The sequence below is a fragment of the Grampus griseus genome, assembly GCF_964374135.1.
Source record: "Grampus griseus genome assembly, chromosome: 4".
In the NCBI taxonomy this organism is placed as follows: domain Eukaryota; kingdom Metazoa; phylum Chordata; class Mammalia; order Artiodactyla; family Delphinidae; genus Grampus; species Grampus griseus.
In genome coordinates, this window is record NC_138997.1 from 44,637,947 (window position 1) to 44,655,924 (window position 17,978).

At 34.2% G+C, this 17,978-nt stretch overlaps 1 protein-coding gene across 2 annotated transcripts in view; it reads left to right on the forward strand.

Moving 5' to 3' along the window:
* The window catches only part of CNOT6L (CCR4-NOT transcription complex subunit 6 like), a 112,727-nt gene that overhangs the window by 76,786 nt on the left and 17,963 nt on the right, over positions 1–17,978 (forward strand). For both annotated transcript variants that reach the window (XM_082653169.1, XM_082653168.1), the window contains exons 6-8: positions 7,836–7,904; positions 10,569–10,726; positions 12,068–12,222. In XM_082653169.1, the coding sequence (XP_082509295.1) occupies positions 7,836–7,904; positions 10,569–10,726; positions 12,068–12,222 (382 nt within the window). The remainder of the gene's footprint in view (positions 1–7,835; positions 7,905–10,568; positions 10,727–12,067; positions 12,223–17,978) is intronic.

The window sequence follows — 17,978 nt, forward strand, 5'->3', positions numbered from 1 at the left end:
CCAGACGCGCAGGCTCAGCGGCCACGGCTCACGGGCCCAGCCGCTCCACGGCATGTGGGATCTTCCCAGACCGGGGCACGAACCCGTGTCCCCTGCATCGGCAGGCGGACTCTTAACCACTGCGCCACCAGGGAAGCCCTGTTATTTTTTAATATGAATAAATGTTGAGTTTTATCAGATGCTTTTTTTCTGTTAAGATGAGTATAAAATTTTTGTCCTTTATTCTGATAATTTGGTAATTGCATTGATGGTTTTTCATATTACCACCTTTGTATTCCTGGAATAAGCCCAAGTAACTTGTAATATATTATTATTCTTTTTATATATCCCTGTTTCTATTTGCTGATCTTTTACTTAGGATTTTTTGCATGTGTGTTTGAGCAAGACTGGCCAGTAATTTTTCTTGTCAAGTTTTAATATAAAGGTTATGTTGGCCTCATTAAAGTTTTAGGGGATTATTTTATCATTTTCTGTTATTTAGAAGAGTTTATTTAAGATTGGTATTCTTTCTTTCTTAAATATTTGGTAGAATACATCTGAGCCTGGGGTTCCTTTGTAGGCAGTTTCAATTACTGATTTAATTTCTTTAATAACTATAATACTTGTCCGATTTTCCATTTCTCTTTTTATCAGTTTCTGAAAGTTTTTTTGGTAATTTGAATATTTTATCTAATTTTTCAAATTTATTGGCATACAGTTGTTCAGAATATCTTTTTATGAGGTTTTAATGTCCATTTAATATATTGTGATGTCTCTTTTCCATTCCAGATACTAGTTGTTTGTGTTGCCTCTATTTATTTCATGAATAGTCTTGTCCAGGGATTTATCAATATTTTCTTTGAAGAAAAGAACCAATTTTTAGCTTTTTTGGTCATCTCTATCATACTTTTTTTCCCACTATCAGTAATTTCTTATCTTTACTTTCTGCTTTCTTTGGGTTTCATTTGCTGTTTTCTTTCTAACTTCTTATAACACTTAAATCTTTCACTTTTAGACATTTTTTTCCTCTGATGTATTCATTATTAAATCTCCCTCTAAACATGACTTTTAGCTGTATCCTTCAAGTTTTAATTTGTATAATTTTCATTATCATTCAGTTCAGCATATTTCTCCAAGCACTCATTTCTTCTTTGACTGATGAGTCATTTAGAAGTTTATTTTTTTATTTTTAGGGGAGTTTTTCTAGTTTTCTTTGTCATTGATTCCTAGCTTAATTCCATTGTGGTCAAGGAACGTACTCTGGTTTAAATTCTAAAAATATGTTATATATTAGCCAGCTCATGCTTAATTACTTTTTATAAATGTTAAATATGTACTTTAAAAGAATGTGAATTCTGTAGTTGTTTGGTACAGCATCCTATGTATATTAAAGTTTGCTAATTTGAATGTGTTATATATACTTAGTGATTACTTTGTTTTTATTCATTACTAATAGAGCTATGTTAAAATATCCCACTTTGATTGCAGATTTGTTTATTTCTTCTTGTAGTTCTTGCAACTTTTAATTATATATATTGAGAATATATTTTCATGTGTTTCATCTTTCTGGTTATTTGAAGCTTTTATCATTATGCTATTCTTATTACTTTCATATTAATATAGCTACATGAAAAAATATAGCTGCGTGAGTTCTATTTTGGTTAGAATTTGCACTGTATATCTTTTTTCTGTTTTTTCTATGTTAAACTTTTTTGTATCCCTATATCTTAGTAGTTTCTTCTGTCTTCTTACTTCGGGTTTATTTTGTTCTTTTTCTTGTTTGAAGTAACAACTTAGATTGTCGATTTGAAATCTTTTCTCATTTTCAATGTAAGAATGTAGCACTATACACTATAATTTCCCTCTCAGAACTACTTTAGCTGTATTCCATACATTTTGATATGTTGTATTTTCATTTTCATTCTGTCCAGTGTATTTTAAAAAAAATTTCCTCTGAGTCTTCCTCTTTGACTCATGGATTATTTAGAAATATGTTACTTAATTTCCTGTTGTCTGTTACTAACTTTTTGTTTGATTCCAGTTTGGGACCAGTTGGGAAACCTTCTGTATTATTTCAATTCTTTTAAATTTCTTGAGGTTTGTTTTATTGTCTATCTTGTGGTTTGTTGGGTGGAGTATTCTTCACATGCAAATTAGATCATGCCAGTTGCTGGTGGTATTTAATTCCTCTATATTTTTTGTAACTTTCTGTCTAGTAGTCTTACCAGATGTTATAGTGCTAAAATTGCCAACCATAGTTGTGGATTTGTCTGTTTCTCCTTTCAGCTTAGTCAGTCTTTGCTTCATGTATTTTGAAGTGGTGTTGTTTATGTATACATATTGAGGATTGCTACATCTTCTTGATGAGTTGATCTTTTTATCATTGTGTAATAACCTCCCTTGTTCCTAGTATCTTTTTTGCTCTTAAGTCTACTTTATCTGATGTTAACATAACCACTCTGCTTTTTTTTGGTTTGTTTAATGTTTACGTACTCTTAGATTCAGCTTCACTATGTGTATGTGAAGTGAATTTCTTTTATTAGTGTACAGTTGACTTATATGTCATGATTTTTATCTACTCTGCCAAGATTCCACTCATTTAATTTGTGTATTTATTAGACCATGTACATTTAAAATAATTATTGATATGTAGAACTTGAATCAGCCATTTTGATACTTGTATTCTGTTTGTTTCCTTTGTTTCTCCTTCATTTATCTCTTCTTGGTTTCTTGTGGGTTACTTAAACATTTTTTTAGGATTCCATATTTTATTTATGCTGTTTTAGAGTATATTGTCTTGTATAGTTTTCTTAGTCGTAACTTTAGATATCACAATATACATACGTAGCACAGTCTATTGATAATGGTGTCTTATCACTTTAAGTGAATTATTGATGCCCTACTTCCATTTGTGTCCCTTCACCCTCCCCACTTTTTAATTTTTTTAATTTTTATTTATTTATCTATTTATGGCTGTGTTGGGTCTTCGTTTCTGTGCGTGGGCTTTCTCTAGTTGTGGCAAGCGGGGGCCACTCTTCATTGCGGTGTGCGGGCCTCTCACTATCGCGGCCTCTGTTGTTGCGGAGCACAGGCTCCAGACACACAGGCTCAGTAATTGTGGCTCACGGGCCCAGTTGCTCCGCAGCATGTGGGATCCTCCCAGACCAGGGCTCGAACCCGTCTCCCCTGCATTGGCAGGCAGATTCTCAACCACTGCGCCACCAGGGAAGCCCCCCACCCTCCCCACTTTTAAAATATTATTGTCCCTAGTATTTCCTCTACCTGTACTAGGTACCACACAGGCGTTACAATTTTTGTTTCAGCCGTCAGATACGATTTAAGAAGCTTATGCGGAGAAGATTAATCTGTTATATTTATCCTTAATATTAGTCATTCTCTGTTCCTTCCATTTTGATGTTCCATTTCTTCTGTTACGTTCTTTCTGTTTAGAGAGCTTCCTCTAGTCATTCTATAAGGGCTGGTCTGCTAGCAACAAAGTCTTGTAGTTTTCCTTTGATAACGTCTTTATTTTTCCTTGATTTATGAAGGAAAGTTCTGCTGGATACAGAATTTGAGGTTGACAGTTCTTTTCTTTTAGCACTTTATCACTTCCTCTGGCACCATGGTTTTAGAAAAGAAACTTATTGTTCCCCTTTAGGTAATGTGTCATTTCTCTGAGGTTTTTGTCTTTAATTTTTAGCAGTTTCATTATGATGTGTTTGGTGTGGCTTACTTTGGTTTTATTGTTTGAAGTTTGCACATCCTCTTAAACTTGTAGATTTATGTTTTTATTAAATTTGAGAGTTTTTAGTCATTATCTCTTAGAATACTTTTAAGTCTGCATTCTCTTTCTGAACTCTGATGATATGAATCTTAGATCTACTGTTACAGTCCCACAGGTTTCTCAAGCTCTGTTCATTTTTTTTTTCAGTTTCCTTTTTATTGTTCCTATTGAGTAAATTCTCTTGATGTGTTCTCAAATTCAATCATTTTATCTTTGGTTATCATTATTATTGTGCCCTTCCACTTCTTTCCTTGGGTTTTCTGTTTTTTCAGTTTTCAAGAGAATTTGTAATTACTTTTCGTAGCAGCTCTATGATAGCTGCTCTAAAATTTCTGTCAGATAATTTCAACATCTGAATCATCTCTGTGTTGTTGTCTGTTGGTAGTCTTTTCTCACTTAAGTTGTGATTTTCCTGGTCTTTGGTATGACCAGTGATTTTCAGTTGTGCCCTGGATAGTTTGAATATTCTGTTAGGAGATTCATGACCTTTTAAAAACCTCAATAGCAGGCAGCCAATTTAGGTTTAGCATGTGGGTTCTGTTGGTCCTCCCAGGCTCAGCTGGCACCCTCTGTGTGGGGAGACCAGGCCCAGTGCTGCCAGCCACTGGGAGGTGTGGGAAATCAGAACTTTCCTTGCATGCCTCGCCACCCTGGGTCTATTCCTGGTGGCTTCAGGGCTGTCTCGCACTTAGTGTGGCATGTGTGGGAGATAAAAATGGGAGAATTGTTTTTATCACCTTAGAGGTATGATGCTGAAAGACGTATTAAGATGTCAACTGCTGTTCTTCTTTTCATAATGAGAATAGACGTATCTTCAATTTTGATCCAAATCCTTGTGCTGTGTCTAGGACCATGTAGATTTATCTATTAAACAGTCTTTATCTGATTTGATAGTTGGCCCATATAACTCTGTATTCCTCTCCTTTGTCATATCATCGGCTATGCAATTTTATCTTTGAAAAAAGTCAATTTTAAGTATGTGCCACACATGAATATATTATTCTCCTTGTAAGAAATACTTAAATTCCGGTTAAGACTAGATTTTCCTTTGACCACTACCTTTAATTCCAGTCCCCTCCGTGTAAGTAAACACACTTGTAAGTTGGATGTGTATCCTTGTAGGCATGTCTATAGACATTACATATAAAAATTATACCAGTAGAAGTTTTATGGTATTACTTTGCATGTGTGTTTTAAATTTTTTTCTAATAAAATATATCCTATTATTATAATGTATCTTATTATTTAATTAAAATGTATCATATATATTTTTCTACTTTTTTCTCACTCAACAGTATTTCTTATATACCTTTCCACTTTAGCACACATGTATCTTTTTTCTTTTAAACTGTAGCATAGACTTCTGTGAAATGGATAATAACCATTTACCATTGCTTTTGCTGTCACAAACAGTGGCATAATGAATATCTATTTGAATGCTGCTTTAAGCAGATAGGGTTGATACCAAGAAATAGAATTGCTGGGTCACAGGGACATGAATGTTTTAAATTTTAAAAGATGATGCCAGTTTGTCCTCCCAGAGAGCTGTACCAATTTGTATTCCCACCAGTTGTACATGCAAGTATCTGTTTCTTATCCCCTTCACCAACCCTGATGTTAGTAAACTTAAAATTTTTTTTTGTCAATTTGGATAAAGACATGCTATCTCATTTTTTAATGTTTCCTGGTTACTGGTGAGATAGAGTATTTTTTCCTATGTTTTTGTTCTTTGGTTGTTGTTGGGGAATATTATACGTTTTACTTACGCTGATATATTGTGCTGTATCAGTTAAGATATGGGAAGCGTCAGAATGTTGACATCACCTTACTTGTCTTATTTTGATATCTTTTGTGCTGTCTGAATGTTTAACTATTTGCTAATAAGGATCCCAGCAGCTAAAAAGTTCCTTGTTTACTCTTCATTATATTTACATAATGAGCTTTCCATTTTTTGAGGTAGTTGCCAAGATTCTGGCATGGCACTCCTAGCAGGCATGATTATTTTCCAGGATTCAGTGTGTTGGACCAGCTGGATGGTTTGTTTGTCATCTTATGATGACCTTCATATGGACTGTGCAAAATAACGTTCATTTCACTTTGTGAAAAGCATGGCTGCTAAAACAGGCATCCTTTTTAGGTAGACTTCAGAACATCAAAATGATTAGTAACGTGAAACTTTTTTAAAGGTCTTGGATACTGTGGTCAAAATTTCTATGGCTGGATGATGATGGAGTGTTTTTGTTTTAAAGGAATACATTTCTTATCCACTGATTCCCTGGGTAAATCTGTAAACTCTAATCAAATTGTTCTGTAACTGCAAATGTGTTTAAAAGGGAGAAGAAAAAGAGGAAGTTAAATCTTAATTTAGGAATTTTCTTGCATCTGATAGTTTGGTAACATTTAGTTCCATAGTATTGACAATCATATCTGAGCAGTTAATGTTTAACCAGTGCCTTCCTTTTTTCTGTATAATGTAGCTCTAATCTCTTGCTTTGCATTGACATTATGAAAGAGAGAAAGAGTAAAATTAGGAAATGAAAGCCCTGTTAGAAAATTCAGTAATTTTTATTATGCATGCATATTTGTTTTTTTTATTTTAAAAATATTTGAATATTTTGTTCGTCAGTGTGTTGAAACTTCACATAGCTTTGATTTACCAGCTGGGAACAAAGCTGGGTCAACACAATTTATATGTGTAATTAAGACATAACACCTTACTTAAGTTTTTGTTTTTGTTTTTTTAACATCTTTATTGGAGTATAATTGCTTTACAATGTTGTGTTAGTTTCTGCTGTATAACAAAGTGAATCAGTTATATGTGTACATATATCCCCATGTCCCCTCCCTTTTGCATCTCCCTCCCACCCTCCTTATCCCACCCCTCTAGGTGGTCACAAGGCACCCAGCTGATCTCCCTGTGCCATGCAGCTGCTTCCCACTAGCTATCTGTTTTACATTTGGTAGTGTATACATGTCAGTGCTACTCTCTCATTTCATCCCAGCTTACCCTTCCCCCTCCCCGTGTCCTCAACTGCATTCTCTGTGTCTGCGTCTTTATTCCTGTCCTGCCTTTAGACACTATAAAACTCTTAGAGGAAAACATAGGCAGAACACTCTGTGACATAAATCACAGCAAGATCCTTTTTGACCCACCTCCTGGGGAAATGGAAATAAAAATAAAAATAAACAAATGGGACCTAATGAAACTTAAAAGCTTTTGCGTAGCAAAGGAAGCCATAAACAAGACCAAAAGAAAACCCTCAGAATGGGAGAAAATATTTGCAAACAAGCAACTGACAAAGGATTAATCTCCAAAATATACAAGCAGCTCATGCAGCTCAATATCAAAAAAACAAACAACCCAATCCAAAAATGGGCAGAAGACCTAAATAGACATTTCTCCAAAGAAGATACACAGATTGCCAACGAACACATGAAAGGATGCTCAACATCACTAGTCATTAGAGAAATGCAAATCAAAACTACAATGAGGTATCACCTCACACCAGTCAGAATGGCGGTCATCAGAAAATCTACAAACAATAAATGCTGGAGAGGGTGTGGAGAAAAGGGAACCCTCTTGCACTGTTGGTGGATGTAAATTGATACAGCCGCTATGGAGAACAGCATGGAGGTTCCTTAAAAAACTAAAAACAGAACTACCATATAACCCAGCAATCCCACTACTGGGCATATACCCTGAGAAAACCATAATTCAAAGAGTCATGTACCACAATGTTCACTGCGCACTATTTACAATAGCCAGGACATGGAAGCACCCTTACTTAAGGTTTTAAATAGGTACTTTTTTATAAATACTGTGTAAGTATAAATGCCACTACTGAATTTCCTCATGTTCTTTTTGGATATTAGTTACGTGTTTTATGCAGAACTCTTCGTCAACTTCCTTCAGCTTCTAAATCTTCGTTATATTTCAGTACTATGTTTTTAAGTCAGTTTGTGAGGCATTATAGCTGAAGAGAAAACAGAAGCTGATTTGACATTACAAAGCAAATGATACTGAGTTTAGAAAGACATGAAAATATGTTTAAAAGATATATATTTTTTCCAGTTCATCCAGAGCAGCTTCCTCCGAGGCCATGGATTACATTAAAAGAACGAGACCAAATTCTGCCATCAGGTAAATAGTTTTTCTTATTCTTCCTTGACTTTTTTCAGATATACTTGAAATGCCATTTGGGCTTTGTGATAAAATTGACAGGCCTTCATTTTACCTCCCCTGAGTAGATGCGTTTTAAAATACTGATCAATAGACTTAAAAGTCTACCCTAAGGCTTATGTACAGGGATCTCATACCTTTCACAATGATGCAGCTCTTGGTTTTAAAATTAGTTCTTGTAATAGAGCTTTCCAAGTGGCATCTTCACATAGGGTTTGGTGATTTAAGAAAAATGAGTAGTAATGAATTTTCTTCTGAAAAATTTTAAACTACTTAGATACTTTATCTTTCTTGAGTGGGTAGGCTGATAATGCTTTGTAGAAGGATAATTTAGACTGAGTTCAATTTACTGTATTGGAAACAAAATACGATACCAGGCCAAGGGTATAGAAATGATATAGGGTGAAGATTTGAGCAGTTTAATTATATGATTTAGCATTTCTAGAACTGCAGTAATGTAGGAAATAGAAACCTTTGTCTTTTGGTGCAGACCAATGATGATTTGACATTTATAGGGCTTCTTACTGCTCATTAGACATTTTATGATTGGGAATTCTGCTTAAAATAAGTTGTTATGAATTAATATTCTTCTTAATCACAAGTGATAGTTTTCATGATACCTAATTTTGTTTTAAAAATGAAAATTTTACTGTTTTAATATGAAGGCAAACCAATCACTGAATACTGATACTTAATTTTAAAGAGTATACCACAGAATTTATTATGTACTTTTACAACAATATAAAGCCCGTCTTTTTTTTTTTTTAATTTAAGCTAAGAAGTGGAAGGATTCAGAAAAAATCATTTGCTTAGGTATCGGGAGATGTGCGAAGTGTAATGTGTTCATGGTTCTATTTATATTTTAATAACACTGAGAAATATTATCATATTAGTACATTTCTGTATCTTCTAGAGGTAATAATTTTAAAACCACCACACTCTGGAGCCATAGTATCAGCCTGTTCTAAGAGGTACTGTATCAGTGTTATCAAGAATAACACTTCTGTTATCAGGATTCACATTGATGGTCTGAGTAGAACGAATACCTCAGTTTTTCTACAAAGCCTTAAGTTAGGCAGATTTATTTTGTGTTTAGCCTTCCTTAATGTGTAATTAATTGTTCCCTTTCTGGTATTAAAATGATATTAAAAACACCATTTTCTAGTTCTTCAAAGTAATCCCTTTCTGAGCACGAGTTAACATAATCTTGAAGAAGATCTTTCCTAATATCACATACCTTCATTTCCATTAAGAAGAGGAACAACAGAAACAAGTTTTCATTAGTTGTTGAATTCTCAAGTAATGTGTTCTTGGGTTTTCCTTTTTGAAAAACCACTATGGATTTTTCTTGGGATGTCTGACTTCCGTGAGTAGAATCAGTGCTACAAAAAACAAAAAAAAAGATATTAAAAATGCCTTTTACTTCTGATGCATAGGGAGATGTGTATAATAACTAACAATGGTTAAGGGTGATTTATAGCCACAAAACTATAATGGTAATTAAACTATGTAAGAATTAATCCCAGATAGTGAAAAGAGGTACCAGTATACAAAATGGCCACCAGTCAGATTTCCAGGGGACCGTTGAACTAAGTTTCTCTTAATACCTTTCCCATCATCTGACTTTGAATCAACTTCAATCAAGTGTTACTTCATTCTTGGATTCCTCACCTTTTATTAAGTACTTGATTCTCAACTGTGTCTGCCCATTACAATCACCTGGGAAGCTGTTTAAAAATATTAATACCCAAATCCTAATATACTAACTTAATTAGTCTGGAGCAGGGCGCTGAGTATCAGCATTTTTTTTAAAAAGTTCTACAAACTGATTCTAATGGACAGCCGGGATAGAGAATTAATGATAAAAATCAGGGCTTTTCAAACTGGTGTGCATGTGCATACGAATCACCTGGGGAGTTTGTTAAATTGCAGGTTCCAATTCATTAAGTCTTTGTGAAGGCAGAAATTCTTCAGTACTGAGTTCCTAGGTGGTAACTGATGCTGCTGGTACTTAGAGCACATTTTTGAGTAGCAGGGATACAAGCTGCGTTTTCCTATTAGTTTGCTTGTAGTCCTTTTATAGGCATTTTAAAATGAGAATTTAGTTTTAGAAATGAACATTTGATTTGGTAAAAAAGGATTCTCTTATGACTGAACTTTGTTAGTCCATATTCTTCTGGCTTAGAGCAGTGAGAGCATTAAGAGGCCCAAAAAAGTATTAAGTATGGATATTTTGTTAATACAAGTTAATGAAATTAGAGCCTTTTAACGAGAAAAATTAAAATTTACTTTTATTCCATTTATAGAGAAAAGTTTTGCTCAGTAAATTATGTGCAAAAAAATGACATTCTGATTTAAAAGTTGAACTTTTATTAAAATATTCTAAAAAATCACAAATATGAAGTATTAGTCTAATTCTGGTAAAAGGACTTTGATGTGATGGATTCCAGTGAAGTTTTATAGGTATAGTTTAATGGAATCTTGCCCAAGGCATTTCACGATGATGATATTTGGGGTATGTTTGTGTGGCATGTGTGCTTGTGTAGGTGTATATGTGATATTGCTTTAGAAAACATTGCCTAATTTTCTCCCTTTTGTCTGTTGTTTTTTTCTCCCACTTCTTAGCATCATTCACGGTTATGTGTTACAATGTGTTATGTGATAAATACGCCACCCGGCAGCTATATGGCTATTGCCCATCCTGGGCATTAAACTGGGAATACAGGAAAAAGGGAATTATGGAAGAAATTGTTAACTGTGACGCAGATATCATTAGTCTTCAGGTAACACTATAGAAATTAAATTGTCTTTAACTTAAAGGTGAACCTAAAAATTATAGAAGATCTTACTTTTGGGAGAGTTCCTGTGTTCGAAGGAAAACCCAAAGCAATTATTTTCTCTCCTCTTAAAAAAAAAGAACAATTTTAATAAGCACCTCAGATATTTGTACAACTTCTAGAGAAGTTAGAAATTTTGAAAAAATATAAAGAATAATGGAGGGGGCTTCCCTGGTGGCGCAGTGGTTGAGAGTCCGCCTGCTGATGCAGGGGACATGGGTTCGTGCCCCGGTCCGGGAGATCCCACATGCCGCCGAGCGGCTGGGTCCATGAGCCATGGCCACTGAGCCTGCGCGTCCGGAGCCTGTGGTCCACAACGGGAGAGGCCACAACAGTGAGAGGCCTGCGTACTGCAAGAAAAAAAAAAAAATAATGGAGGAAAACACCTAATCCCATATCCCAAATATAGTTGCTGGGTTAAAACTTCTGAAGTATTTCTTGTACACTTTAAAAAAAATTCACTTGCCTATTTATTTACAGATATGTACAGATATGTTTTCAAAATAGAGATCACGCCATTGATGTATTTTGTACCTTGTTTATTGCACTTAACACACTTCCTATGTTACTAAAATTCCTCAAAGCCAATTATATGAATATATATTAATTGATTTAGCATTTTCCCTACTGTTGGACATTCAGGCTGTTTATGTTTTCACTGTTACAAAATCATGTTGTTATGAGCATTAGCATACATAAATCATTATCTTCACACTTGATTATTTCATTTGGAAAGATTTGTTAAAAATATGTTATGGGTCTAACTTAATAATTACTACTTTAACACAGACCATTGGATTATTGGTATTCAGGTACCTAAAAATTCCTGAAGTAGAATTTTTTGTTGGTAGATCTTAAGCTTTTCACTCTTGAGTATCATTTCTTTCTACCACAGTTGAGAAATTTGAAATAATTTTTAAAATTACCTCTTTATAATATAAAATTTGCTATTCCATACCACCTAATCTATAATATGACCAACTTTCAATTGTTCATTTACCAGTTGAGGAAGTGAAGTATAGTGGAATGAATTCTAAATTGGGAGTCAAGAGACTTGGGAACAACTACCTGTGTGAGCATGAGAAAATCACGTTATTTTCTGGTTCTCTTAGGTTTTAAAAAGCTGCCATTGTCAAATGGTGGCTGCTATCAATAAGATAAGGTACTTAGATAATATTTTTTAAGTGAAGTATTTTAACTTGGTCACACCTTACTCACAATGCTGCACGTTTTTATATCTTAGTTTTCCTCTGTCATGTCAATGATAATGTTTCTTTGTCATCTCAGGAAGTGGAAACAGAGCAATACTTCACTCTCTTTCTGCCAGCATTGAAGGAGCGTGGATATGATGGATTTTTTTCTCCAAAGTCACGTGCCAAAATCATGTCTGAGCAGGAGAGAAAGCATGTGGATGGTTGTGCAATATTCTTCAAAACAGAAAAGTGAGTTAAGGAAATGAAGCATAATAGTGTACTTATTTCTTTAATTCCCACACATTTGAAATTGTCTTTGGTTTGACCCTGAAATAGACAGGTAATATAAAAGTTTAAAACTACTGGTAATGTTTTATTTCTTAGGCTGTGTATTGAAAATAAGAATGTTTACTGTATTATTCTTTATGCTTCTTTTGCCAAATTACATTAAAAATATTAAAGAGCATATACTTGAATATGATACTGTACTTATATATTTTCATGAAGTAAAATATTAGTTTTTGTGTAAAAAGAAAGTAGATTTTTTTTGCTAGTTGACCTTTTTAAGAATCATTCATTTTATGAACTTTTCATCTTTTTAAATTAACATTCTATATGTTTATTTAGTCATTCATTCACTAAATGTTTACTGAGCATTTGCTTCGTGACAAATGCTGTGCTAGTCACAATAGTCTCAAAGACATAGAGTTTCTATCCCACTCAGAGCTCTAGTAGGAAAATCGCAATCTAGTATGGTATATATGAGGTGGAGATATGCAAGGATAGATAAGGGAGGACACGCACAGAGCTTATGGAGGTAGGGAGTTAAAGGATTGACTGAGACAGGACAATGGAAAGCGGTCATGACCTGAAATGGAAAACAGAAAACATGACCTTTGTTTTTTCAGGGCTGTAATATAGTTGATGAAAATACAGTCAAAGATAAGATGATGACTGCTTATTAAAATACATGAACAATCTTGTAGAGACCTCTGTGCTTTTAGTATTCTTGAGTTTAAAATGGAAAAGATTATCTGTTCAGAGTTAGCGACAAGAATTAAAGGAGATAATGAATGGATAGGTACTTCATAAATCATTAAGTGTCCTGGAAATATTTATATTATTGTCATATTTCTCTGTTTCTGTAATCCTTTGCAATATTAGTATTTCTCTCTTACTGGGTTTATGATATTGTGTGCATTGGATTTAGGAACTGCATTTCCTACTTGAGGGTGCAGAGCCGTAACACACTTAGAAGGCTATCTCTCCCTTTTTTTTTTTTTTTTTTTTTTTGGTTTGGAGTTGTGAAGAGTTTATTTTGTGACTGTTTATTTCATTCTTTTATTTATCTATTTATTTTTATTGAAGTATAGTTGAGTTAAAATAAAGTGAGTCAGTTATACATACATACATTCTTTTTTATATTCTTTTTCATTATGGTTTATCACAGGATATTGAATATAGTTCTCTGTGCTGTACAGTAGGACCTTGTTTATCCATTCTATATATATAACAGTTTGCATCTACTAACCCCAAACTCCAAATCCATCTCTCCCCCACTGCCCCTCCCCCTTTCCGTTCCCCCTGGGCAACCACAAGTCTGTTCTCTATGTCTGTAAGTCTATTTCTGTTCATAGATAGGTTCATTTGTGTCATATTTTAGATTCCACATATAAGTGATATCATATGGTATTTGTCTTTCTCTTTTTGACTTACTTCACTTAGTATGATAACCTTTAAGTCCATCCATGTTGCTGCAAATGGCATTATTTCATAGAAGGCTATCTGTTGAACGCTGGCTGAGTGACTAGATGGTTAGAGGCAGATTCCTTTGGTTATCATCCTGAGGAAAAGAGAGAAGTATATTTTTGCCTCATAAAGGCTGCCAGTTTTACAGTGGAAAATTTGAAGGAACCTCCAATAGAAGACTGAAATATATGGATTCTCATAGAGATTGTATCCTGTAGTTAATAACTTAGGTTTGATACATTAGATAGGGAATCATCTACTAAACGCCTGTGACTATTTTCCTATATTTTCCTGTTTGGTGCCTATTATAACAAATCATTTCAATGTTTTTATTGATACAAGCCTATTTATTACCAGCATGGCATGTTATTTTAAGTAAATGAATTAAGTGAATTTGAAAGATATTTGAACCCCTTCTTCTCACTTATTTGTACCTACTTTCATATCTTTTCTGTGACTTTTTAATAGAGATTTTTCATTTGTTTAATAATTAGTACAGGGCCCTGAAGTATTTGAGGTCAGGATATGCTAAATTCTTCTAGTGGGTTGCTGATTTTTTTTTTTAACAAATTTTAGAATAACAATAGCTATTACTTTCATAGTGTTTACATGTCCGCCAGTTTCTTTTATTTATACTGATTATCTTATTTAATTTTTAAAGCAATCCTCAGAGGTAGGAATAGAGCTATTTCCTCATTTTTATAGATGAGGAAACCAAGACATAGAGATTATCTGGCTTCACAGTCAATGCTTTTAACCACTGTACTAAACTGCATCTTTAGATTTCTTTTTTTTAATATTTATTACTTTTTTTAATTGACGTATAGCTGATTTACAATGTTGTGTTAGTTTCAGGTGTGCAGCAAAGTGATTCCGTTTTACATATATATATTTTTTTTTCCAGATTCTTATATAGGTTATTACAAAATATTGAGTATAGCTCCCTGTGCTATATAGTATGTCCTTGTTGTTTATCTTTAGACTTACTGTTTCAGCTTCCGCTATCACTTGTACCTATTAAAAGGTTACCTCATTTGGGAAATACTGCCTTGAATTTGATATTTGTTACCAGTATCCACGCACAAATTTCCTTGAAACAATTAAAAAAAGAATTACTGATAACATTGAGACATGTAACATCAATCTGTTTTTCCATTTGCCATTGTTTCTTTCTGAAAGATGATAATACATAAAATTTTTTTCATTCCCTTTACAGTTTTGAGAGGAAAATCTAAAATGCCTTGATAATTTACTAGAGGTAATTAAGATTTTGAACTAACAATTGTCTAGGAAACTTTAAACAACCAAGTATTTGAAAACTGATACTTGAATTATTAAAAATGCTGTAAATTATTTAAGAGATAAATACATAGGAAATACTTCGTTGCATCATTTGCATTTCTTTCCTTCTTCAACTTTTTGCCTAAATAGTAACAACATGGATCCAGCAACAGATGAAGACCTTGAGTGTGATATGTTGTTAAATTCCACCTGTTTTGAACAGTGCCAAATAACTTGCTGATGTCATGTTATATGTCCAATGCCAAACTGTTTGGAATTTAACACAAAGTATACTATGCTGCATTTCTTCTACCCCTTCAGATTGGAGAAATGATGCAGTGCAAAGAAAAGACTGTTTGGAAGCCAGGTGGTTTTCCTGCTTATGTAGCTGTATAATCTTGAATGAGTCACTTACCCTTTCTGGGCTTATTTTCTCATTTGTACATATTTGTGTATTACCTTGTAAGAGAATTTATATGATTTACAAGACTAACAGTTAAAAGATAGCTGTAGAAGAGTGCTTCAATTCTCTGTACTCATTCTCAAGGTCTTAATCTTCTAAAACCAGAGTATCGGATAATTTCTCATCTTCATTGATGAAATTTTTTTCCCTTCATGGAAAACAGTGGTACAGAATGGGTAACAATAAATGGAAACTATAATAATCACTATTTTTCGCAAAATATTATAATAAAAATCTCTTATCCATCATGATGGAAGGATAGTATATTGCTTAGTAATGGCTGGGACACAGACCATTATTCAGAGAATTAGAGTACATTATATTTTATATCGTTTTTTTGTTTTTGTTTTTGCTGTACGCGGGCCTCTCACTGTTGTGGGCTCTCCCGTTGCGGAGCACAGGCTCCGGACGCGCAGGCTCAGCGGCCATGGCTCACGGGCCCAGCCGCTCCGCATGTGGGATCTTCCCGGACCGGCGCACGAACCCGTGCCCCCGGAATCGGCAGGCGGACTCTCAACCACTGTGCCACCAGGGAAGCCCAACCCCTATATTTTATATTGTATACATTATACTTTATATTATATACATTCTAGTTTAATCTTTGGGGATTCAGAAGGCACTTCAAGATTTGGTAGCACCTTTTGGTCATTATGAACATCATTTTTTGGGTAATTAGGTGCATAAAGATACCAGAAAATGGAAATTTGGGTTGATAAGATGCCAGAGATCACCTTTTCTTTGTCCTTTATCTTAATAAGTGTTTTCTTCAGTGCAAAATATTTTATAAAACAGACATATACATATAGGTCTGTATTTTGTGTGTGTGTGTAAGAAGAGACTGTTATTATAGATAAGTTTTTTAGAGTCAGAAAGTTTCTCTTTCCCATGTTTTATCCTATAGACTAAACAGTTAGTAGAAATGGAGTCTTGGAGCCCGATACGCAATTTGAAGAAATCCAAAATGTTGAAAAATGGAGCTGAAACCAGATCTAGACTTGCTTTTCCTGAGGTTAGCATTTCTGATCTGATCATGCTTTGTTTCAAATCAGTGAGAAAGGGAAAGATGAAAACAGCAGTTTTAGAACAGTGTGACCATTACACTGTGAAGAGGCAGTCTCTTCCAATAGGACTGGGAACTAGGTTGTCATGGTGCTTAGTCCTTACTGTATTGCCTCTGCTGTCTGTCTCAGAGGTACCAGGTAAGGCCAAGTCCTTGTTTCTCCTTCTATATTATGACAGGTGGTTTTGTGGTTGAGAAGAGGTCATTCAGAGGTTATAGTGTTGTCCCAAAATGACCTATTGTGATAATCCTGTCTTACTAGTTTCTCAGTTACTAATTTTTTCTGTCATAGGTGGTGGTTGTGTTTAGAATTTTAAAATCTGAGATTGTGGTTTCTGGTTTCCAGTGTTAGCTTTCCCATTAATTTAATCTGAAACATAAAATTATTGCTTTATGCCAGTTTCCTTTACCTTTCCAGTATGGATAATAATAACTGTTCTGCCTAACTTCAGAGGTTTCTTATGGGGCTAAAATGATCAAGAATGTGAAAATGCTTTTAGTGGTTAAAAGAGTTGTACAAATATAGGTAGGATGGTGAATATCCTCTTTTCTTCCCTGTTTATCTCACTCTCTAAGCTTGCCTTTTCTAGCAGATTGTTTTCTGGCACTCCCATGATTACATGAAAGGACCTCAGAACACATTTTATAGCATCTTATGCTGAATATACAACAAAAACTTCTATTTGGTTTAGGTTTACGAGTGAGTTTAACGTGATCAGAAAGGGTCGTAGTTAACAGAAAGTAGAAGCAGAGTGAAGGTTATTTGGTTGTAGGTAGGAGGGGAGAAGGTAAGAAGTAGTATTGTTCTAAAGTAGTGTGGATAGAATATGGATAACTATTTCTTACTGTTTTATAAATGTATTATAAATATAGAATAAAATAAACACAAGATAAGTTACAGGAGATTATAACTCCCTATAGTGGTGCTAGAAATCTCATTTTCTAAAGGCAGAGTCCCTGAAAAGTTCTTATGGTTCAAGGAGTATATCTATGCTCTTATTTAATTCTCACTGGAAAGAAGGAATTTTCTTTTCCTTAGTTCTCAACTATCTCTTTGGTTCTTCAACTACTGGTGAAGCTGAAATAATAAAATTGAGCGTATAACTCTGACCCTTTTAGAATCTCTAAGCCCCAAGGAGGGAGGTGTAAGTTATAATGACATGTGCTCTATTTAGGAAAACTGGTTTTATTTTTCTGAACTTTTTAAAACCAAAGACATTATAAAGCAGATACCTCAAGAAGATTGGGAAGTTTCAAAAGTCAAAACTAGGGCAATACAATTATAAATTATACTAACAATGAGGAAGAAAGTTGGAGGGGTAGTTGGAGGCATCTAATGAACAGGGTAATTGTTCAGGATTCGTTTTAAAAGGAGTGTTTTTTGTTTTGGGTTTTTTTGTTGTTGTTGTTTTTGATTAAAAAAGTCAATAACCAAGTATGTGTTGAAGAAAA